Here is a 25,431-nt window from a genome sequence, read left to right as displayed (position 1 = left end):
TAAAAAAATTAAAATTACTATAAATAGAATTTATTAACTTTAAACTAAAAAACGTTAAAAAAAAAAAAAACGTATAAAGTTAAAAACGTTAAAAAAACGTATAAAGTAAAAAACGTTAAAAAAAACGTACAAAGTAAAAAAACGTATAAATGAAAAAACGTTAAAAAAACGTACAAAGTAAAAAAAACGTTAAAAAAACGTTAAAAAACGTATAAATGAAAAAACGTTAAAAAAACGTACAAAGTAAAAAAACGTATAAATAAAAAAACATAAAAAAAAACGTATTTTACAAGAAAAACGTATTTTACAGGAAAAACGTTTAAATAAAAAAACGAAAAAAAAAACGTAAAAACAAAAAAAAAACGTGAAAAACCGAAAAAAAACGTTTAAACCAAGAAAAAACGTATAAACCAAAAAAAATGTAAGAAACCAAAAAAAAAACGTAAAAAACCAAAAAAAAACGTATAAAACCAAAAAAAAACGTATAAAACCTGAAAAAAGGTAAAAAACCAAAAAAAACGTAATAAACAAAAGAAAACGTATAAAACCAAAATAAAAAAAATCAAATGAAATGAAATTTGAAGTGAATTTTTTAAAAATTTGTAAGATATTTTTACAAAATCCAATTTTTCATTTTAAAAATATTATTATATTATTATATCTAAATAAAATTTTAAAATTACAATAAATAGAATTTATTAATTTCTAAGTGAAATATTAAAATGATAGTAAGATATTTCTTAAAATACGTTGTTTTAATTTTAATAATATCAATATTCGTAAAACTTTGTTTTTCTTGGTTTTAATATTTATTTATTTTGATTACGGTTTTAATTTCCATTGTTGTAAAAAACCAAAAAACAAACAGAACTGAACAGAATCACCCATGAAAGCTCTTGAAAATCAGAATCACCCATACAATAACACATAAAAAAAAAAATAAAAAAATAAAAAAAAAAAAAAAAAACCAATTCTAAAGAGCAAGCAGGAAACTTAGAGAATGCATATATCTATTGTTGAACGGAGTGACAGTGTGACTGACACTAGTAATAAACCAAAACTTCTTTACAAAGCCTAAAAATAACATACATTCCCACGGCTTCGTTCTTAAGAGGACAACAAACTTCTCAAGGAAATTCCAGTAGCGCTACAACAAGAAATTGCAAAAGAGCACAAATCAAGCTCCAGACATGACACACATAAAAATAAAAAACAAAACAAGCAAATATATTCGGTACCAAGCTCAGAACAGAAAATCCACTTTCATAAAACCTAAAAGACCAAAACAAAAGAAACATGTACAGCTGCATTGCATGGGCTTAACCACATTGGAAAAAGCTGGAAACACACTCTGGCTGTTTACAAATAGAAAACCCAAAAATTCCTAACAATTAAAAAAAAATATATCTTTTTTAAAATCAAAGCAGAAGCAAGAAAAACGTTCACAGATCGACCTCACACAAGAAGAAGAAATAGAGCTGCGTAGGGAAAGGGGCTTGCCAAAGACAATCTTAGGACAAGTAAGGAGGAAATACCAAAAGAGAGAGGGGAAAAAGAAAAGAGAAATAAAAAGGATTTAAGAGAGAGTTTTGATAAAATATAGAGAGCTACATATTTGTTTAAGTGCCTCTCAATTCTCGCACGTCTGTAGGTTAGGAGTCTGACACACAAACGCAGCTGAGACTCGAGAGAGAGCTACAAAGTTGAATTCAGACCGTTGCAAAGAAGGTGTGCACAGAGCACCCTTCTCTTCGCTTCTATCCCATCAAAACTTTCCTTTTCATTTACACAATCTTTCTTTATCATTTTTTTACTGATTGACTAGACAAACAAAGCAACGTTAGGTAAGCCAGCTCCTACGTGGCACATTTTTTTTTTTTTTTTAATAATAGATTGTTACTTCGCCCGCAAGAACTTTAGAGATTAACGTAAACCTTTGGAAATTTATATAGAACGTCAATTCCAGTCTTTCTCTGGGGGCTGGGTTTTTCGTGTAAATAAGTTGCAAGAGGTTTAAATATAGAATAGGAACTAGGATCGATATCACCTCGAAATAAGTTATTGCCAACTCCATGTCCTTCGTCTCCCCCTTCCCTTGTAAAAAACAAAACAAAAAAAAAAAAAAAAAAAAAGGTAAAAAACCAAAAAAAAAAAAAAAAACGTATAAAAACTCCTGAAAAACCAAAAAAGGGAAATAACTAAAAAAAATGAGATATATATATATATATATATATATATATATATAATAAAAAAAAACAATGGAAAAGGAAATAATTTTTGCGTTAAAATAATGAATGGGGTAAGCTTCATGAATGCCTGGGGCTGTAGCTCAATGTTGGTTTAGAAAATATGAAGGAAATCTATTGCAAGTCAATGAGTATCGAAATAAGTTATTGCCAACTCCATGTCCTTCGTCTCCTCCCCTTCCCTTGTAAAAAACAAAAAAAAAAAAAAAACGTATAAAAACTCCTGAAAAACCAAAAAAGGGAAATAACTAAAAAAAATGAGATATATATATATATATTAAAAAAAAACAATGGAAAAGGAAATAATTTTTGCGTTAAAATAATGAATGGGGTAAGCTTCATGAATGCCTGGGGCTGTAGCTCAATGTTGGTTTAGAAAATATGAAGGAAATCTATTGCAAGTCAATGAGTATGAAGCCAGCAATAGACTCTGGATAAGAAGAGATCTCCTAAATCACATCATAAGTCAGTCAATTTCACTCCTATTAGAGAACTTAATTAATAGATTCACTTCAAAAGTAATCCGGAAGATTGAAAGTTCAAGAGTAGTTGGTGGTAGTTCTTCTAAGGCATCAAAAGATTGCTCGGCTCCTTTGAGGACTCCAACTATAGTGCTTTCTTATTTCTCTACACTTGGCCTCAAGTAATGTTATTTTGTATATTAGCATATGAATATAATTCGTTGAGATGACGTGATAGTAAAAATAAATCATTATTAAAAAAAAAAAAAAAAAAAATTAAGGACCGATTCTCACTACCACGTCATTCCTAATATAATATAGCATTATTCCTTGGCCTCTCAATTATATGGACCATTTACTTTTATAAAAAAAAAAAAAAAATTATACAGACAATTTTCTTTTTTCTAATGAACTGTCAACTTTGCAGTTCTCGTCAAACATGCTAAGATGATTTCATCCTGGAAACCTTCGGCTACCCCTTGGTCAGAGAGAGAAGGTATCTGATTTCATAGCATTCTCAAACAGTTCACATTTGTTAATACATAGAGATTTCATGATACTAGGAATACACGAATACTATAGCATTACTGAAAACTCCAACCCCGTATGCTCCTTCGTCATTATTAACAAATACACGAATACTCCATAAAAGAATTAACCTCAAGAAAAGAAAGTACTTCACAGACAAATTCATCTAAAAAAAATAAAACGATATACTCCTTTAAAAAAGGCATCTCCTCAAAAATACCAAAATGTTTTCCAACGATGGACGCCTCAAGTTCTTAATTAATTAACTTCACGGCGGACTGACCCATCAACTAATTAATTTGCTCGTCTTGTACAGTTTAGTCCACCAAAAGAGTAAATGTCCTAGAACTTTTTCTTTCAGAAAGGAATGAGCGGTTTTGATACAACTTGACTAAAAACCGATGGAAGGTGAGTCCAAAGATGAACTGATGGTGAAACGAAGTGAACTGTGAGACACAAACACAGTGTGAAAGAGATCGACTCGCCTCATGCTGTCATTATACAAGCTTGAGAAAATATATGCTGTCAAAATGTGAGAGGAGGGTATCTAAAAGGCTTTCAAAATTGGTGAAAATGTGTTGAATAATCAATAAAGATAAAATTAAAATTACAAAAAAGAGAGGACAACGTAACAAAGGAAGATTTAAAAAAAAAAAAAAAAAAAAACACAGAAATTAAAATATCGGAAAAAAAATTAAAGGAAATGAAAAAGGAAGAAAAAAACTTAGGACGGAAAAAATAAATAAACATCATTTTCTCACCAAGAAAGGAAAACAAAAACATATGAAATAAAAGTAGAGAAAATTTGAAGAAGACGAACGTTTTTGTAGAACAAAAATAAATGGGATAAACAAAACGAGTAATAAGATGAAAAAGGAGAAAAAAAACACAAAAGGAAAAAGGAAGAAAAAAGAAGACGAAGAACCAAAAAAACGCAACATATACGAAGAGTAACAACCCTTTTCACATCAAATAGAGAGATATTTTATAAGAAAAAGAAATAGTTAGGAAGAATCAAATAACATGACTTTTATAGCTTAGAAAAAAAAAAAAAAAAAAAAATCTGATCAGAAGAGTAACCAATTAACATTTCAACAATGGAGACTAATAGCGTAGAGTTTATCAGCTATGAAGAAAGATCAAAGATGAAGTGAAGCGTAGGCGGCAGATGAAGTGAAGCGTAGGCGGCAGATGAAGCTTTGGAAAAACAAGAATATGGAGAAGTGTGAAAGTAAGTGGGATGATTAAGATAGGAAGTGATGTGTCGAGAGGCTATTGATTTGAGGAATGGTAATAACATATTATCGAGAGGCTATTGATTCTTAATTCAATTACTTTTTTCGTTCTACTTTTCTTTTCTTTTCTTCTCTTTTATTTTCTACTCTCTTTTTTTTACTTTACATAATTTTCGACATTTCTCCATTCCTTTTCATTCATTTTCTCAGTGTTGGTTCCACTTCATTTGCTCTTTTTTACATCTCCCTTAAATTTCAGTTAATTTCCCTTTCATATTATCTAACTCTATATTATTCTTCCAACTTTTAACATAATTTTTTTTTTTCTTTTGTTTAAATTTTAATCGTGTAATTAGAGGCTTTTAATAACATATTATCCTTTTATTATCTGTCATTTCACCCGTTTTTTTTCTTCATATTATTAGTTTTTTTCAACTTTTCTTCATTTTCATCAATTTTTAGTTCTTTTATATTTTTCATCACTTAATTCTTAATTTATGTTAAAATAATTTTCATGCAAAAGAAACCCAAAAAAATAGAACAAAAAAAAAAAGAAAAACCAACAACAACAACACAACAAAAAAGGCAAAAATTACAAAACCTAGTCCCGAATCCTCAAACCTACCCATACTCTTCAACTCATACTAGTTTTTGTGATCATATCTATCCGACAAATTTCCTTAACTCATAGGAAGAACCATATTCACCATTCTTAATTGGAGGCTTTCGAATATGCAGACCAAAATTTTAAGAGGGGCAGAGAAAAACATTTTTAAATAGTTAAAATTACTTTTTGAGGGTCCATTTTAAAAAATTGCAGCATACATAAAATATATATAGGCAATGACTATAATTTTTTGGTGGTTCCGCCCATGTGCAAAAACGACCAACCCACTATAACAGTGACTAGACCCGTTAAGGACCCCCTAAAAACTTAAATTAAAACAGTGATTTCCCTAATTATTTGACTAATCTGCTCTCTGATTTCCCTATCGCAGACGATCTCAAATTAAAACAGTGCATGCATTTGTTGGGGAGAGCTGTGCAATCAAGTCTTTCTCAGAGTGCATGGAGAAACAGTTTTTGTTAAGCAGAGGAGAAGCACTACTAAAGGGCGTTGGAACAGGAATGTTTCAGACTGTGAGCTTCTGTTCTTGGGCTTTCATCATATGGGTTGGAGCCATTGTAGTTACTGCCAAGAGGGCAAGTGGAGGGGATATTATAGCTGTAGTAATGAGCATTCTGTTCGGAGCTATGTAATGATCGAAGTAACATTCACTTAAAGCACACCAAATTCTATCACTTCGTGCATTAAAAAAAAAAAACTTGCTTCTTTTTAATGCAGATCACTCACCCATGCTACTCCAGACATGCAAGTCTTCAATCAGGCAAAGGCTGCGGGAAACCAAGTGTTCCATGTGATTCACACAAAGCCAAGTATAAGCTCTAGTTCACGAGGGAAGACGCTTGAAGGGGTTGATGGCAACATTGACATACGTGATGTATACTTTGCCTACCCATCTCGGCCAGAGAAATTGATCCTTCAAGGTTTTTCATTGTCAATCCCAGCAGGAAAGACAGTGGCTTTAGTGGGTAGCAGTGGATGTGGAAAGAGTACAGTCATCTCTCTAGTTGCAAGATTCTATGACCCCTCAAAAGGTTTGTGCAGCTCCTTCTTACTCCTAAATTAGTCCTGAGTTGCTCAGCATTTTGTTTTTTCCTTCTTTTACTTTAAGCTCATAAGAACCCAAGCATTCAATGCGAAAAATGGACACACGTATATGTATGTTTCAATAGCTTGCCACATCAAGCTCTCCTATGTCCTTCTGTTTGAACGGAAATCCCTTATATTGTACTGCAATAGGTCAATCCATGCTGAAAGGTTGTAATGATTCTACTTGTAAGAACTATCCGAGCAAGAATGACTTCGGCTACTCGAACGTCTGTCCGACCAAATGGGTTCATATAGCCTTTTACATAGAACAGCCCTATTTGTAGTGTAATATGATAACTCTATTGCACGGAATCTAAATTTTTTTTTGTTTTAAGTTCATATTTGCAGATGCAAGTGTATAATTAATGATGAAGTATGCATATTTATGTTCAGGAGAGATTTTCGTTGACAAACACAACATCAAGGATCTCGATTTGAAGTTCCTCCGGAAAAACATAGGTGCGGTTTCCCAAGAACCATCACTTTTTTCTGGCACCATCTTGGATAACATCAAAGTTGGAAATATAAATGCGGATGACCAAATAATCCAAAATTCAGCAAGAATGGCAAATGCACACTCCTTTATATCGCAGCTTCCAAATCAGTACCTGACAGAGGTTAGTTGACAAACCCCTCTCCATTCACCTTACCACTTTTTCAAGCATTATTAGTTCAACAAAACTACTTATCGCATCGCAATTATTAGCCAATCAAAAACAGAAATGATCATGTAGATATCGGAAATAAAATTATCCTCAAAATCTAATATTAAAAAAATGAAAAAAAAAAAAAAAAAAAAAAAAAAAAAAAAGGTTGTAAACAAGAATATGAGAAGGGGGACAGACAGAAAACTAATCCATATGTTTGACATTCTAGTGAGTCTCCGACTAAGCATTCAAAGTACAAGCCTCGCAATCCTAATTCATAATATCAACCCTTTCCTGTTTTGCACACTATACATATCTATGTTTTATGTGACAATTCCTTGGAAATCAGTTATTCACCATTCCATTCATTTTATATAAATATGACGAATTTAAAAGAGGATGACCTCCTTAAACATTATTCTAATCCACCAAAAAAAATTTCTATCCACCATTCCGTTTTAATTGCAACAAAAAAAGTACTTTTAAACAGCATGTCGGATGTTTGCACAGTACCATAAATAGTAACCAAATGAATAATTAATGTGCGTCGCATCATATATTTTAATACTAACATTTTGCTTCATACATCTTAATTGCTGTGTACAGTACATAGCTCTTACAACAAATGTCATCAGTATATATTATAGTGCCTAATGCTTGTTAATAGTTGTTAAAATTTAACCATATAACATTTACGTGGAAATAATTAAGTGAAGGGAAATGATCTAACAAAAAAAAAAACCAGGAGATATAGGAGCCTTGCATTGAAGAATATAGTTCAAGTACCTTGGTTCTAATGAGATGTACCTTGTAGGTCAGGATTATTCAGTTATGGGAACAAAAATAAATAAATAAACCAAGCCTTCGCTTTCAAGACTGCAGGTCAATTACTTTAGTTCTCATGGGACGTCTAATAGGTCAGCTTTGGTAAGCTATGAAAACAGAATAGAGCAAATACAGGGCAACGGCGTCATCATAACTTAATATCCCAAGTGCTTGATCCACCATTCACTCAATGAGAGTATTAATTCTACACTAATTTGGAGTGCAGGTAGGACAAAGGGGAGTCCAGTTATCAAGAGGGCAAAAACAGAGAATCGCAATAGCAAGAGCCATTCTAAAAAACCCTCCAATTCTTTTGCTTGACGAGGCCACAAGTGCACTTGATTTAGAGTAAGAGAAGCTGGTTCAAGAGGCCCTTGAGATGGCCATGCAGGGGAGAACAGTCATCTTGATCGCGCACAGACTGTCTACCATTATTAATGCAGATATCATTGCGGTTGTAGAAAATGGTCAAGTTACAGAGACAGGAACACACCAGAGCTTGCTAGATACCAACAAAGTCTACAATAACCTATATAACATGCAGAACCTGAACCCAGTTCACGACTTGAGGTTAGTCGCCCCCAATTCCCCCTTTCTTGACATGTTATGGAAATAATTGGAACAAAAACTCAACCTGCTTATATCGTGGATTGAATGACAGAGCCACAAATTCCACTGAAGAACCTGCAAATATCAAGCAACAGGTTCCATCTCAATAAATTGAACAAAAGGAGGAATATATAGAGTCCAACAAATATACTGGAGACTTTACCAAGCAAGAAGACCAGAGGGGAAGAAAAAATACAAGTATATTCCTCAGAATCTGGTTTGGCCTGAAAAACAGAGACCTTGTAAAGATTGCTATTGGCTCCTTTGCTGCAGCTTTCTCTGGCATCTCAAAGCCTGTTTTCGGATTTTTCATCATTACAATAGGAGTAGCGTACTACAACAAAGATGCAACGAGGGAAGTTGGATGGTATTCAATCATCTTTTCTCTAATTGGATTGCTTTCATTATTCAGTCACACCATGCAACATTACTTTTTTGGCATGGTTGGGGAGAAGGCTATGGGAAACCTCAAACAAGCTTTGTATTCAGGTATCACAGTACGCCCATTAAAATTTCTGCATCATCACGTTACATTTTTCTCTCTGGTAAATTACTTTATACACTTTAAGCAGATTATTTTATCATAAGTACGAGCTCCGAAACCCAGTACAAAGTGTAAATTGACATCTGCAGCATTACAATTTTGCAGGCCCCTTTTCAGTGAGAGCCGCACAGGTGGGGAGGAAGGGTGGCCTTCGCTGCCTACCCTCCTCCCCTTGCCCTCAACCCTTTTTGCTAGGCAATTTACTTTATGCTCCCTAGCCTTTGTGCAATGCTTCCCCCCTTCTCTTCTGCCCCTTTCCCCTCTTGTGTCCGGTTTCTTCTGTCCCTCTCCACCTTTTAGCTCAGCCTATTTTTTAGTCCCAAGCTTTGCCCCATTGTCTCGTCGCCTTGTCTTCTTCTCCGTTTTTTCGCCGGATTTGACTAGCCTCCTTCCGACGAGGCTTCTGTTTTGAGGTTTGGGTGTTTTCTGCTTTTTTCTTTCCTGTTTTGGTTCATTTTCCTGCGTTTTTTGCTTCTTGTTTTTCCTGTTTGTTTGCTTGGGTTTAGATGTTTTTATTTCATGTTTGTTTGTTTGGTTTTTGCTTGTTTGGCACTCTGTGTAGGTGCCGCCCATGGGGTTTCACTCAAACTCTTCCCTCTGGTTCTGAGTGCACTTGCAATCTCCTCTGCCCCCGCTTTGCCGTCCACCGTCTGCTACCGGTCTTTTCTCGTGTCTCCCCACGATGAGCTTTCAACGCCACCTTCCACGTCGGTTTCTGACCAGAACGCGATCGGCTTCCTCCTAGCTGTCGTTCTTCCCCATAGTGTGCTTTTCCTGTATTTTCCTTTGGTTGTATTTCCCATTTTGTCTATTTTTGCTTGTATTTCCATTGGTTTTTTCCTTGTACGTTTCTTCTATTTGTTCCTTTTATTTGGTTGTATTTCCGTTTTTGTCTTTTATTTTCCTTGTACGTTTTTTTCTTTCCTGTTTTTGCTTGTAATAGGGCTATGTCCTCTCTCGTTGTTCTACCTATGTGTATTTTGATGATATGTAGGGTATCTGCTTTTGGTCCAGACGTTTGGGTTATGGATGTGATCGATATCCTAGCTTTCGGGTCGATGAGGATGAGTATTGGCTTGGGGGTTCTTTGCTCTCAAGGCCGAGAAATAAGCGCTACCTATGCATTGGATAGTATCTGTTTTGGTGCAAATCTAATATTAAACCTGATGATTAGTCAGGGGTTAGCGAATGTTTTTGTAATGGTTGATTTGGTATGTTGGTGATGACTATAACTTTAGCTTCGGCTATGATTTGCTTCAGAGCTTGTTGCTCTGTTTGTAAGAGCTTTTTGCTCACGACTTGTTATCAATAAATGAGTATGAAATGCTTCCCTTTCAAAAAAACCAAACACACGTGCGATTTTAAAAAGTACCAATTTAAAAAAACACAATTTTTAAAATCACATTTATTACAACCGCAATCCCAAACGATTTGGGGTTTCATTATAAAACAGAATTTACTGTTTATAAAAAAAAAAATAATAATAATAATAATAATAATAATAATAATAATAGTAAAATCAAATAAATCAAAAAATCCCAAAAACCCAAAAACCCAAAAAATAAAAATTAAAAAATTAAAAAATTAAAAAAAAAAAAACTAAAAAAAAACTAAAAAACTAAAAAACTAAAAAAAAATTAAACAAAAGAAACTCCAAAAAAATAAAATATTAAAAAAAAACCAAAAAAAAAAAAACTAAAAAACTAAAAAAAATTAAACAAAAGAAACTCCAAAAAAATAAAATATTAAAAAAAAACCAAAAAAAAAAAAACTAAAAACGTAAAAACTAAAAAAAAAAAAAATTAAAAATTAAAAACAAAAAAATAATAATAATAATAATAGTAAAAAAAAGGGATAAATGATTTAAACAAGGCTAAAACCATAAACCCTAAAAAACTCCAAAAAACGTGAAAAAAAAAAAAAAAAAAAAACAAACAAACAAACAAAATACTCCAAAAAGAACAATAAAACCTAAAAAAACGTAAAAAACCAAAAAACTCCAAAAAAATCATAAAACCTAAAAAAAAGGTTAGAAAAAACGTAAAAAACCATGAAACTCCAAAAAAACGTAAGAAACCAAAAAACGTAAAAAAAACTCCAAAAAAAAAAACCATAAAACCTAAAAAAAAACTCCAAAAAAAACAACAAAAAAAAAACGTATAAACCAAAAAAACGTGAAAACCAAAAAAAAAAACGTATAAACTAAAACAAAACCAAAAAAACCAAAAAAAACGTCAAAAACCAAAAAAAAAAAACGTATAAAAACTCCAGAAAAACCAAAAAAGGGAAATAACTAAAAAAAAAAGAAGATAAATATCGGACTATATGGGATAGACAGAAAAATAAATTTGAGTTTTCATTCATTCTAAGTCAGGAAAATGCAAACGTTCTTTCATGCTTTCTTTTTGGATGGAGGAAAACAAGAAAAAATTCGAATGTCTGATTTTCACCTAAAACAACCTTCACGAGATAAATATCAGACTTTTTGAGCTAAACAAAAAAGAAATTCGAATTTTCGTCGTTCTGGGTCACAAAAATGTGAAGGTTCATTAATGCTTACAGTAGCATGCTTTCTTTTCGCAGGAAGGAAAACAAGAAAAAATTTGAATGTCTAATTTTCGGCCAAAATAACCTTAACAAGATAAATATCGAACTTTATGAAAAAAAAAAAAAAAAAAACGTATTTTCAACCGTTTTGGGTTACGAAAATGCAAAATTTCCTCCATGCTTTCATTTTGGAGGGATGAAAAGAAGAAAATATTTGAATGTTTAATTTTCGACCGAAACAACCTTAATAAGATAAATATTAGACTTTATGAGATAGACAAAAAAATAAATTCAAATTTTCAGTCGGGTCACAAAAATGCAAAAGTTCATTTATGCTTATGGTAGCATGCTTTCTTTTTAGAGGGAGGAAAACATGAAAAAATTCAAATGTCTGATTTTTGGACGAAACAACCTGAATGAGATAAATATCAGACTTTTTGAGCTAGATAAATAATAAAAAAAAAAAAAATTGAAACTCGAATTTTCATTTGTTCTGGGTCATGAAAATGCGAAAGTTCATTCATGCTTACCATATCATGCTTTCTTTTCGGTGGGTGGAAAACAAGAAAAAATTCTAATGTCTAATTTTTTGCCGAAACAACCTTCATGAGATAAATATAGGACTTTTTGAGTAAGACAAAAAAGGAAATTCAAATTTTAAGTTGTTCCAGGTCACGAAAATATGAAAGTTCATTAATGCTTACAGTAGCATGCTTTCTTTTTGAATTTTCAGTTGTTCTGGGTCTCGAAATACAAAAGTTCATTCATGCTTATAGTAGCATGCGTTCCTTTTGAAGGGAGGAAAACAAGAAAAAATTCAAATATCTAATTTTCGGCTTAATAAGATAAATATCAAACCTTTTGAGTTGGACAAAAAAAGATATTCGAATTTTTAATCGTTCTGAATCACGAAAATGTGAAATTTCATGCTTAGAGTAACATTGACGGGATTTCATTATCATACTTGATCCATGGCTTGAAAAAATAAAAAATAAAAAATAATAGAAGATGCCGTGAAGAGAATTTTTTAAAAGTATAGATTACACACACACGGTTTGTGGTACGAAACCGGCCAACAATATATATCAAGCAAATGCACAGAAGAAGACGTGTCACGTGTACAGAGGTCACTTGGTGGCGTAAAAAAGTTTGCCAAAAATGAAAAATACATACGAGCCCGACTCAGCTTAATTATTCGGGTGGCCACTGCATCTCAAAGCCTGTTTTCGGATTTTTCATCATTACAATAGGAGTAGCGTACTACAACAAAGATGCAAAGAGGGAAGTTGGATGGTATTCAATCATCTTTTCTCTAATTGGATTGCTTTCATTATTCAGTCACACCATGCAACATTACTTTTTTGGCGTGGTTGGGGAGAAGGGTATGGGAAACCTCAAACAAGCTTTGTATTCAGGTATAACAGTACGCCTATTAAAATTTCTGCATCATCACGTTACATTTTTCTCTCTGGTAAATTACTCTATACACTTTAAGCAGATTATTTTATCATAAGTACGAGCTCTGAAACCCAGTACAAAAGTGTAAATTGACATCTGCAGCATTACAATTTTGCAGGCATATTGCACAATGAAATAGCTTGGTTTGAGAAACATGAGAACAATGTTGGTTCACTTACTTTACGAATCATATATGATACCTCCATGGTTAAAACCATAATTGCTGATCGTATGTCTGTTATTGTACAATGCATCTCCTCCATATTGATTGCAACATTCGTCAGCATGGTTGTAAACTGGAGAATGGGCTTGGTAGCTTGGGCTGTGATGCCCTGCCACTTCATCGGTGGCCTGATTCAAGCCAAGTCAGCTAAAGGATTTTCAGGTGATTCAGCTGCTGCACATTATGAACTTATCAGCCTAACTTCTGAATCTGCAACCAACATAAGAACCATAGTATCCTTTTGTCATGAAGAGCACATAATCAGGAAAGCCAGAATATTTCTTGAAATCCCAAAGAGGAAGAGCAGGAGAGAGAGTATTAAGTACGGAATCATTCAAGGCTTCTCCCTTTGTTTATGGAACATTGCACATGCTGTCGCTTTGTGGTACACAACAATTTTGGTTGATAAAAAGCAAGCCACCTTTGAAAACCGCATAAGAGCATACCAGATTTTCTCTCTCACAGTACCTTCAATCACTGAGTTATGGACATTGATCCCCACCATCATCTCTGCCATCAGGATACTAACTCCTGCATTCTATACCCTCGACCGGAAAACTGAAATTGAACCAGATACACCGGAAAATTCACGTCTTGAGAGGATCAAGGGAATAATTGAATTTCAAAACGTCAAATTTAACTACCCATTAAGACCAGCAGTGACTGTTCTCAACAACTTCAGTTTACAAATTGAAGCTGGATCAAAGGTAGCTCTCGTTGGGCCAAGTGGAGCAGGAAAATCCTCTGTTTTGGCCCTTTTGCTAAGATTTTATGATCCAAGGGAAGGAAAGATTCTTATTGATTGGAAAGACATAAGGGAGTACAATCTGAGAAGGCTGAGGACACAAATAGGATTGGTGCAACAAGAGCCACTTCTTTTTAGCTCCTCAATTAGAGACAATATCTGCTATGGAAATGATGCGGCTTCTGAAACTGAAATTGTGGAGGTATCAGTGGAAGCAAACATACATGAATTTATAAGTAATTTGCCTAATGGATATGATACAACTGTTGGAGAGAAAGGCTGCCAACTTTCAGGTGGACAAAAGCAAAGAATAACCATTGCAAGAACTCTACTAAAGAGGCCTGTAATTTTGCTCCTAGATGAAGCAACAAGTGCCCTTGATGCTGAGTCCGAAAGAACTGTAGTGAGCGCGTTGCAGTCACTTAATCTGAACAACAATGGTGGCTTGTTGTCAAGAACCACACAAATTACAGTTGCACACAGGCTTTCCACAGTGAAAAACTCAGACACCATAGTTGTCATGGATAAAGGTGAAATTGTTGAGATGGGCTCTCACTCAACCCTAATAACATCCTCAGACGGAGTTTATTCAAGATTATTCCGGCTACAAAGTTTGGTAGAAAATTAATGGATTCCCCGTTCCAAAAAGTTGGCTATAATTTACATGCCGAAGAAAATTACTCTAGGCCATAAAACTATAATTTTATTTTGGCGTTTAAGTAATAGCTTTGTAATATTTGTTGTCATGAAAATAGAAAAGGAACAGGATGAGGTTAATAACATGACGCAATAGATAAATAGTACCTAAGATAACCACACTTCTTGAACGTTCCTCTAAAATGCAAGAAAGGTGCTGTCTATTCTCTTAAGCAGTTCCATCTCCTCCCCTTGGGCAATTCCAGTATCAATATAACACAACTGAAACAAAAACATAATATGGCTTAGAGAAAAAAATTAAAATTTTTTTTTTAAAAAAAACATAATATGATGTCTACTATCAAGTTACAGTAAGACTATTGGCAAAAGTTTGCTGAAGATGCATAACCTGGTATTGTGGCTTCCTCAGCGTGTGAACCCCTCTTTTTATAAGCTTTTGCCACCCATCACTTTCTTTTAGGGCTCGTTCTATAACTGTTGTTCTCTATAATTATGTGGTGCAAGATTGTGAAAAATGTAACGTTAATGACCCATGCTACATGTTCTCGACTATATGAAAGCAAAGTTGGAAATTAAATTGACCATTTCTTAAAAAATAGACTAATAATAAATACAAATAAAATATTACAGGGCTCCTGCACCAAGATCAAAGAATATATGTCCAAACAAAAGTACAGGAATGTTGCAACTACACTAGATATTTAAAATTTCATAACAAGATTCTGATCAAATGCTGAAAACACAAGGTTTAAACTTAATGTCCTTTCAACCACCATAGTCGACAACTGCAACTGCTAAAGGCTATGAAGATTGAGTGGGTAAAGTTCCTAAAAGTATCAAAATTAGAGATATTCCTGGGATACTGAGAAAACTATCGTGCAGAACTGTTTATTTTTGAATTCATGTTAATTAAGCCACAAAAGGGCCCTTCCCACACTTCTGGAGGTCTAACATATAGAATTTCTTTGTCTCGTTAATTGCTATTGTTGTTAACATCATGAGTATATTCATTTTTAGGGACAGAGCAACATACATCTAAGGAGCTTTACCATTGTTTTCTAATGGTACTATTCCTTGTGGAGTACTCTAACATGTTTGCAAAACTCAAGCTTATCCTTTCAGTCTCAAGTTAGTCTCTTGATAAAAACACATTCCTAGCTGGCGCAACTGTCTTTGAAGATTAGCTGCAGTCTAGCTATATAGTTTTGTTGTTCTAAGTTGAGTGGCTTCTTAGGAATTTATATTTATATTAGGTAGTATTCGTCAACCTCTATATGGACCTAAATGTTAAAGAATTAAAAAAAAATATATATTGATTACCAAAAACAGAAAACCACCACATAGGTTATACACTTTGCCATCAAGAGAATATCAATTTCAATTACAACCGTAAGTCTAGGGTTGGGCTGATGTTTATTGTATCTCAATCATTCACTAATATTCAATACAGAAATCCTAATAGTGGGTTCCATATGTTGGTATCAGTATATTCAATAACAAATGCAAAATAGAAGCCGCCAGAATAGCTCATAGATGGACACACATATGAAGATAATTACATGAGCAGGATCAAAAATTAAGAGACTGTATTGTTGCATCCCATTCTGTTGATGTTTGACTTGAATCCCAACAATTGTTCTTGAATGTCCATCATGTTGGAAATACAAGGGCCTGGTCATAAGATCGAAAAGTTAAAACACAATCAGAAACAAGTCCTTTTAATCTGCTAAGAAAGTTGTGTGAGTCAAATGCATCCATGTGTTTCCCTACATTATAATCAACATTGCATATGAGGCTAGAGTTACTATTTAATTAATCACTTACGATTTCTCGCTGACAATAACACTAGGGTAGCCAGATTTGCTTAAGCTTTTATCAGAAAAATAATTCCACACCCAATCGATAAGGACTTGATGACCCTTGTCTTTCCTAGTACCTTTATTCATAATACAATCACCACTTCCACCTCCTAAAGTGTTACCATGCGAGATACTAGAATATATAGACTTTCCATGCCCTCTAGGACCTGATAGGTGAACATCTTGATTACTTCGCAGAATATACTTATCCATTGGTCCATAAACCTGAAATGCCTTCCTCTTGCCTCTGTCATTTATTTTTAATACATGTGCCCCTAGACTTGAATCAGGACCAGAAAGATAAAGTGATTCAAGTTCCTTTGGACCAAAATCCACTATCCTTGCCTGAAGCCCAAAAGAACGGAAGAGAGCAGCACACTCAGTAGTTCCAATCCAATTTGTTGAACCATAAATTTTGTGATTGAAATGATCAGAGCCAAGTGCATCAAAACCCCTTTCCCAAGCAATCTCAAGCCATCTCTGGAGTGAGGCGATATCGGGAACGAATCCTGAACCACCAAACAAAACCTCTCTTGCTTCTTGTCTCTGCGTAAGCAAGTGAGAGGTAAGCATTTGAATGTTACGCCACCCACAACCCCACCCAATGTCCTCACATTCAGTGCTCTGGAAATGATCGACATAACCTGATAATATACTTGTTGAATGTCCAGCTTCTATTTCCAAACATTTTTTCAACAAAGTCATCAAACCAGCTTCAACTTTGTCAAAAGTGCTCCTAATCTGTAAACCAATTAAGCAAGAGATATTTTCGTCAATCTTTGATTCTCCATAACGCTTAGTCGCATGATTACACCTGGGTTCAAACGGCATGTCAACAAGCACTACATTTTTCTGCAGAAAGATCAACAATAATTTAAAAATCAATAGATTGAAAGGCGTTGATAAAAAATGAAAACAAGATGTGGTAAGTATGAAGAGGAAAGCAAATGATAGTCTTCCCATTTAATCATACATACAGGGATATCCAAGTTATAGGGTAGGGAAAAAAATAGAAAAGAAAAATACACAAATCTCACATGTGACTAATATTCTTTTATCATTCGATCAACAATAAGACTTCACCCCTTCAGAACCCAACCTTTTAGATGTTATTAGCCTTATGCTATAAAGGGATTGGACGTGATTAACAAAGAGTAATTTTATTTAATTTGGAATCTCGGAGATACTTCACAGAGAGATGCATTATAAATCAATAAATGAATAAAAAAAAAGTGATCAGAGGCAGGGTTTATATAAGAGTCGTCTAGATTTGTTTAGATTTGTGGAACAAAACAAAGCATAAGGAGAATAGCTGCTGAAGATGAACTTACAAAGAGAGGTTGACTTGAAGAAGAAGAAGAAGAACAAGGAGAATAAGGGGCAAGAGAAATCTGTTGGGCCAAATCCCTGTCCCTAGCGAGTTCATGTTGCTGCTCATATTCATCTTCACATTCAAAGTGACTGTTGGCATGCCTGCGATTGTGTCGTAGAAAGTAAAAGATTCTCCAGTGAACCACTAGAAAGATTAATATTATTCTTGTAGGTGTGCGAAGCGCATTCAAATAATTGTGAGCGTCTTTGAGAGAGAGAAAGAAATACCTCTCGAGATCTGCTAACGGAACAGTCAGATGACAAAAGGGGCACGGAGCAACGATCGATGAACTCATAATACACTGTCTATTGTTTTGATAATGCTTCTACTTCGGATCGGCTGAGAAAACTTCACCACAAAGAAGCAGAAAATAATCTAATCTAGTAATCTAGAATGCGTCCGCCATAGATTCGCGTTCTAATTACTGTTACGAGCGCTATCTATTTGCACAACCGCGCACCAGTTTTGGGTTGTAATTTAGGGTTCAATACATGCTAAGGCCCACGGGCCCATTTTGTAACTCTCCTCGCAAAAAGGTAATTTTCTTTTTCTTTTTTTCTTTTTTTTTTTTTTGTGAAAAAGGACATAAATTAGAACTCGCAGTTATTATTAAAAAATTTAGACAACACTATCCTTTAAAATATACTAAATAGAAGAAATTGAGAAATTTTAAAATGAAGAGGATCCGTTTCCCAGTTATTAGCCGTCAAAATAATTACTCAATTTAATGAAACTAGATTTCCAAACTAAAAAGGGAAAGATCAAATTTAGTCTATAGGTTTTTATGTGTGTTTCAATTTAGTTTAACGGTTCTTACAAAAAAAATAAATAAAAAAAAAAATAGTTTATGGGTACTCACCAAAAAAAAATATATTTTATGCGTTTTCAATTTCAAATAAATTATTTTGTCCATGTACCATTCAATTAATTAATGAAGTGTCATGTCAGGTCAATTAATGGTGCCACATTCTAGGCAAATATTTACCATTCTGAGGAGCTTCCGGTGGCTAGGATCTGCTGCACTCCTCATCAATTCATCTTTCTCTCCCTTGGTAAGTCTTATTCCTTCTGCTTCTTCTTGGTGTTTTTTTCTTTCTCAAATTTCTTAATTCTCAAATTCCCGGATGGAGTGGCCCTCCATCTGACCGATCCCCTTACATTTCTAGGCATCCCATCCTCACGTACCTTCATTCAATTTAATTTAATTTAATTTTATTATGTTAGGTACCCAATGGATAATGTTGTTGATTGATATAATATTCTCTCTCTTTTTTTTCTTTTTTTTTTTAAAAAAAAAAAATTTAGAAAAAGAATGTGAATTTGTTCAGGCTGATCTGATCTTTTATGCCATTGCTGGGTATCGTCTTCGGATTGGATAATTATCATCATCATCTACTTCTATCCAGCTGAATCAGTATATTTGTTCTCTGTTTGTTGGTAAGAATACGAATATAACACGAGCATAAGAGAGAGAGAGAGACAGATATGCAGAAGAGTGGGAGTCTTTCCAGGAATAGTATTAATACGCCGTCGGCTTTGAGACTGGTCACTCCTCAACAATCCCTGAGGCGCTTGGGTTTGTGTTCCCAAATCACCACAGGGGTCAGCACTCCTATTGTCTTCCCTCAAAAACGTAACAAGGCCAAGGCTTCTTCACGCCGCGGCAGCGAGATCGGTGCTCCCACCCCAGCAAATCCTACTGATGATCCGGACAAAGCCAAGACCTTCGAGCACAGGATTGACATGGGAGGACCAGCAGCTGCAGGCGGAGATGAAAAGTCTGATTTGTTGGGATGTGTGGTCTTCTCGGGAAAGCTAGTTTGGGATAAGAGGAAGACCTCCAATTAGAATGCCACCGATGTACTGCAAACCTCTGCTACTGATATTACCAACCAAGAAGCAGTTGATGCTAAACTTACCAAATGCTAAACCTCTGTCTCTTGATGATGTCGTCTCCGTAAGCTCTTTCTTCCATGCCAGTAGATGCTAGTAGAAAACATTTTTGTTACTTCTTGTTGACTTAATTCAGTTCCAAAATGCAGAGGCTACTGTTTATAGGCTCAAACACTGATATAGAATGCTCAGAATCCAATCTCTACCGTTCATAATGTAGATTCATGTGTCATGAACGTTCCTACAAAATTTTAGCTCAATCGGACCACAAACACTTATTGATCGGAGTTGTTGATCAAGACTAGATAGCATTTCCAAAATGCTTGCCCGAACCGCCAGAAGCTAGGTCCAGACCCAAGTTCCAGAAAGTTGCAATTGAGAGTCAGGTCCGGACCGTCAGAAGCTGGGTCCAGACCCAATTTCCAGCAAGTCCATTTTATATGGCCTGTCCGGACACAAGACTTGGATGTCCGGACCCCACGGGTTTACGCATATGTAACCCTAGCCGTGTATGGACACCCACTTATCCCTGTCCGGACACAGCCGCTAAATTGTTGTTTATTTTCTATTTAAACAATCTGATTTGCTGATTATAAATACGTATTTTGGAGAGCAAAATCAGAGAGTTTAGAGATAGATATTTTTCTAGCTTATTTGAGAAAATATTAAATACGTAAAGCCAATTGGAGTTCCAGTGAAAGGAAATTATATAGAAGAATTGTGCCAGATGTTCTGAAAATGGCTACTGCAATAGAAGTCAAGTAGGTCGCTTGTCGTGTACAAGGAAAAGTCAAAAGTTTTGTAATTCTTCTTGTATTCCTTATTCTTCTTATAGTGGATTGATTTCTTGGGTTTGGCTGCCCCGAAAAGGTTTTACATTTAGAAAGTTCTCTAAATGGTTTCCTCTTCGTAACCAAATGTATGTGTTCTTGAATGTTCATTACATATCTGTGTTTGGTTGAATATTAACTGTTAGGTTAGATCTTATTCCGCATAATTTGAGTGAAACACCTAGGCAGTTGAATAGGTGTCGTTTGGAGTCGTTTTAAAATTTTCAATTGGTATCAGAGCGGGTTCACTCTGTCAGAGGATTAAATTCTTGAGTGTGATCTTATATACTTTTTAGATGTTCCAAACTCTTGATTGTTTCGAAACTGTTGATAATACATTTTGTGAAACTATTATGTCTTCTGATAAACAGTATTATTCTGATTATGATTCTGATAATGAAATTGATCTTCAGGAAACTTATAATTTGTTGTTTGTGAAATTCTCTGAGCTACAAATTATTAATTCCAAGAATCTAAAGAAACTCAGAGAGGCTGAACATGATAAAGATGAGCTAATTGGTGAATTGAGTGATTCTCTTGATTTGTGTAAAACATTAAAATCTGAAAATCATGATCTTGCTAATAAAGTTGAGTCATTAAAGAATGAATTAAAGGAGTTCAAAACTCTATTGAAAAAAAAATTCTCTAATGATAATCTTGACAAAATTTTGCATACCCAAAAATCTACTTGTGATAAACCTGGGATTGATTTTGACAAGATTATTGCTCCTTCCTCTAACCTTGCTTCTTCTTCCAAGAAAGTTTTTGTTGAAACAGAAAACTTGGAAGAGCCATTGGATAAAGATAAGCTAGTTGCTGTTCACTCCTCAAGAAGAAGAGGAAAAGAAGTCTTAAAGAAAAAGAAGAAAACAGCTACTGCGACCTCAAGAGGTAAGAAGGGTAAGAAAGGTAAGTACTTTCGTGTTGAGCACTTTTTACCTAGAAGCAACTCCAACTTTGTTTACTTTGCAAGGAACCAACCTTCTCAAAGGTTCATTTCTACATGTCATCATTGTGGTAAGATTGGACATACTCGCCCTAATTGTTTTCAGTTGAATAATCATGAGTCAAAAAGAGATTATTTTCATTATAGGAATAGTCATGAGGAATTATTCAACATGCTAAGAGGTGTTATCAATCAGTTAAATGATTTGGACAAGAGTCACATATTTGTCTCCAATATGAAGAAAATTTGGATTAAGAAGGTTGATACTATTCACCCACTGAGGGGGAGTGGCAGTGATCTCACCTAAATTTAGGTGAGTAAATAACATGTCTAGAAATTGTTGTTTTTCTTATTTTTGAAAATCCTAAAGCATGTCGTTTTTCTTTGCTTTGCATTTTTTTTTTTTTTTTTTGCTTTCTAGTTTATGCATTGCAATTTTTTTTTTTTTTTGTTACACTTTTTGTGTGAAGAGTGTATACATGTTTGTTTGGAAATTCCTGTTATGAGGCATATTCATAAAGAACTTTTCAAGAAATTCATATGTTATGATCTTTGAAAGGCTTATAGATGAGATGTTGTGTGCGGACCACCAAGATTTTTGTCTACTTGCTAATCAAGTGTTCATGAATGTGTAATGTCTTGTGAAGACCTAAAAGTAGTTATTAAACCAAATCATTATTTTGTAGTGGGACCTATAAGATGTGATGAAAGTTTAATGTTAAAGGACATTCGTGTATTGCCTGTTGTAATCCCAATTCAAGCATGTTGTTTTTTTTTTATATATGCATTGCATTTTTGTTTGTTTTTTCATTGTTGTCGTTCGTGTGTATTTCTTTTGTGAAAAATTTTAAAAAGACAAAAATATGTTACTTTGATTGTTTTCTTTTCTTTCTTTTGTCTTAGGCACCTAGATAGTCCATTAATTTCTCATGTTTCTTTCATGGATTTAATTCCTTGTGTCTTGGAATGTTTTTAATATGCATGAGATGAAAATTTGTGTCAATGGACTTGTTTTTGTGGTTACCTAAAGCCTGAGCTTATGTGGTACATTTTGCCTATGCTTTATTTCTTGTGCACATTTTAGCTTAAATTGAGGTTTTATTTCACTTTATTTGTGAGGTCTGTTAGGTAACCATATGAGGTTTTTGACTAGTCATATTTTTCAAATTGACCATATGCTAGTTGAACCTAGGGCTTAAAAATTCATGTTTTCTCTTTTGTGATTAGCACCAAAAGTTTAAGGACACTTTCTCAAAGAGAAAAATAAACAAAATAGTGAAACAAATAAAATCAAAAGATCATATTCCAAAAGGAATTTATTTCACTGTGTCAAACTTGTGTAAAATGTTTTACAAAGAGAAATGTATAGGATGAGAGTGGCTAGGCCTTAGTATGATAAGGTTTGACTTTTGATTTGATATACTTGTCAAAACCTCACGGTGGTGAAACTTTCTCCTCATTTTGTAAGTTGAAAATTTTTCTCTTTGGGTGGCTTACACACACACCACACAAGCATGGGTTGAATGGAACATTTTTCTTTGCTTCGGTTAAGCAATATGAGTTTCTTGCCATTTCTAGTCTCATGTATATTTTGCATATTTGGAGCATGTTTGGGATATTCATTGTGCAATACATGAATCATTGATGTATACATCATGTGTGTTCATTTGACTTTTGAGGGGGAGAAACATGTTTTTGCTTTTCCAGTTTCTTGTTGATAATTGAGTCATCCATTGAAGGGGAGTTTTGCTGATGTTTCTTTATGATCTTGCATTCTACATCATTTTTTTCATGAGTTTTATTTACTTATTCTTACTCCACATATGCATTGATGTATTTTGTGAAGTGTTTCAGGAAACATTAAGACCTTTTGTCATTCTGTGACAAAAATGGGGAGTAAATATGGGGAAATGATGGGATTGGCTCGTCATTTTGGATTTGTCACTGAATTGCCAAATGGGGAGTTTGTTAGTTATTGTGTTGACTTAATTCAATTCCAAAATGCAGAGGCTACTGTTCATAGGCTCAAACACTGATATAAAATGCTCAGAATCCAATCTCCACCGTTCATAATGTAGATTCATGTGTCATGAATGTTCCTGCAAAATTTCAGCTCAATCGGACCACAAACGCCTATCGATCGGAGCTGTTGATCAATACTGGACAGCATTTCCAGAATGCCTGTCCGGACCGCTAGAAGCTGGGTCCGGACCCAATTTCTAGCAAGTCCATTTTATATGGCCTGTCCGGACACAAGACTTGGATGTCCGGACCCCATGGGTTTACGCATATGTAACCCTAGCCGTGTCCGGACACCCACTTATCCTTGTCCAGACACGGCCGCTAAATTGTTGTTTATTTTCTATTTAAACAATCTGATTTGCCGATTATAAGTACGTATTTTGGAGAGCAAAATCAGAGAGCTTAGAGATAGATATTTTCCTAGCTTATTTGAGAAAAGATTAAATACGTGAAGCCAATCGGAGTTCCGGTGAAAGGAAATCATATAGAAGAATTGTGCCAAATGTTTTGAAAATGGCTACTGCGGTAGAAGTCAAGTGGGTCGCTTGTCGTGTACAAGGAAGAGTCAAAGGTTTTGTAATTCTTCTTGTATTCCTTATTCTTCTTATAGTGGATTGATTTCTTGGGTTTGGCTGCCCCAGAGAGGTTTTACATTTAGAGACTTTTCTAAATGGTTTTCACTTCGTAACCAAATATCTGTGTTCTTGAATGTTCATTATATATCTGTGTTTGGTTGAATATTAACTGTTAGGTTAGATCTTATTCCGCATAATCTAAGTGAAAGACCTAGGCAGTTGAATAGGTGTTGTTTTAGAATTTTCAATTTTTATGACTGCTAGAGGTCTCTTTCAGCTTTGGCATTCAGGACTCAATAGTTTCCTTCAATGACTTTGACAGGTTTCGTACAATGTTGGTCTCAGACATTTTACTGTGCATTCATACCCATTAAAAAAGGTTCATGTGGCCTCTCTTGTTTTATCAAACCTCGAAGAAGTCGCAAGGATTTTCACTTCTTGGCTCCTACCACTGAAAGCAGTTCAGTGGGTTGGTGGATTTGTAGATCAACAGTGTTTCGTTAATTGTTTGCCTCACCCTTTGGTTTCTTCAAAGAAGCAGGCTTCTTCAGAATTACTTCCACCTGATACTCCTCCTGAACTACTCTTCAAATGTAAGAATCCGCCAAAAATGCTCGTGATATTAAACCCACAGTCGGGACGTGGTCGTTCTAGTAAAGCTTTCCATGGCATTGTGGAACCAATATTTAACGTATTTCACAAACCGATAATTAAGCTACACTTCCATCTGTAAATGCTGATTTTTCTGCTTATTGCTGAGATGGTTTAGTCATATTTTTATGCAAACTATCCACACACAATTAGGGTGGGGGTGGGGACAAGAAAGAAGTGACTTCCTATCTATCTCCATGCGTGCAAAACCCTTAATTGCCTTATATAAAAATGTATTATATGTTGATAATGGCTCAAAATGTCAACAAGTGTGAAGATAATTGCTGAAAAATATCAATATTCAAGTTGGTGGGCTCAAGTCATATTTATCTATAAGAGGATAATGTTAGTTTTAAAGGGAGTCCAAGAACAACTTGGAATTGGATTTTTTGGAGAAAACGTGTGTGGATAAACATGTGGGCTGCAATGCTTATCTTCATCGTGGAAAAGACTTTGTATTCATGATGGTTTCGTTTTTCCAGTAGCAATTGGATTAAAATTGTTCTCCTATTTTTCATGATTAAGCCTCTATAAAAGGACATGCAGTCCTTGGTTAAGTGGGGATAAGGAAAATCCAAATTTGTGAGAGTACTTTGTGGCATTTACTAAGTGTAGAGAGTTTTTCTTTATTGGGTATTTGAGAAGGACAGTTGAGTGGGGTGGGGGGGTGTACAAGAGGTTAAGGGCTTGGGTTTGAGATATTAAACTTGAGCGGTTCAGGCTTGTACTATTATACTCAATATTTCTCAATAGTAAAGAAGGAGACCGGATTACGCCCGTGGACGTAGGCATATTGCTGAACCACATAAACTCTTTGTGTACGTGTTTGATTGGTGTGTGTTCT

The 25,431-nt window shown here is 34.5% G+C and overlaps 1 protein-coding gene and 1 pseudogene across 6 annotated transcripts; one reads left to right on the top strand and one right to left on the bottom strand.

Moving 5' to 3' along the window:
* Positions 1-3,636: 3,636 nt before the first annotated feature.
* LOC132186713 (ABC transporter B family member 14-like) lies at positions 3,637-14,580 on the top strand (annotated as a pseudogene).
* LOC132192103 (Peptidase C78, ubiquitin fold modifier-specific peptidase 1/ 2) lies at positions 13,062-18,098 on the bottom strand. Of its 6 annotated transcripts, XM_088513679.1 has the most exons (7): positions 17,898-18,098; positions 17,630-17,771; positions 16,264-17,150; positions 15,999-16,110; positions 14,828-14,923; positions 14,587-14,700; positions 13,506-13,595 (listed from the first exon to the last, which is right to left on the bottom strand). In XM_088513679.1, the coding sequence occupies exons 1-6, from the start codon at positions 17,963-17,965 to the stop codon at positions 14,617-14,619; spliced, it is 1,389 nt and encodes a 462-aa protein (XP_088369805.1). In that variant the 5' UTR covers positions 17,966-18,098; the 3' UTR covers positions 13,506-13,595; positions 14,587-14,616. The 6 variants fall into 6 exon arrangements, with proteins under 6 accessions (XP_059463335.2, XP_088369805.1, XP_059463313.2 ...); XM_059607352.2 differs by lacking the exon at positions 13,506-13,595 and adding an exon at positions 13,062-13,247 and having other exon boundaries at positions 17,630-18,098; XM_059607330.2 differs by having other exon boundaries at positions 17,630-18,098.
* Between the last annotated feature and the right edge of the window lie 7,333 nt (positions 18,099-25,431).

The sequence above is a fragment of the Corylus avellana genome, chromosome 2, assembly GCF_965113065.1.
Source record: "Corylus avellana chromosome 2, dhCorAvel1.hap1.2, whole genome shotgun sequence".
In the NCBI taxonomy this organism is placed as follows: Eukaryota; Viridiplantae; Streptophyta; class Magnoliopsida; order Fagales; family Betulaceae; genus Corylus; species Corylus avellana.
Note: the sequence above shows the minus strand (reverse complement) of the source record. Positions and strands in the feature narration are given on the sequence as shown.

What these genes read in the sequence shown, in the direction of transcription:
- LOC132192103 (XM_059607352.2), bottom strand. Translation starts at nt 17,965, where the DNA reads ATGAGTTCATCGATCGTTGCTCCGTGCCCCTTTTGTCATCTGACTGTT. An exon ending in TAATTTTTGATCCTGCTCAT is followed by an intron (nt 14,924 to 15,998) that starts GTAATTATCTTC and finishes ACATAATTATAG; the next exon opens with AGAACAACAGTTATAGAACG. An exon ending in TGAGGAAGCCACAATACCAG is followed by an intron (nt 14,701 to 14,827) that starts GTTATGCATCTT and finishes TTTTTGTTTCAG; the next exon opens with TTGTGTTATATTGATACTGG.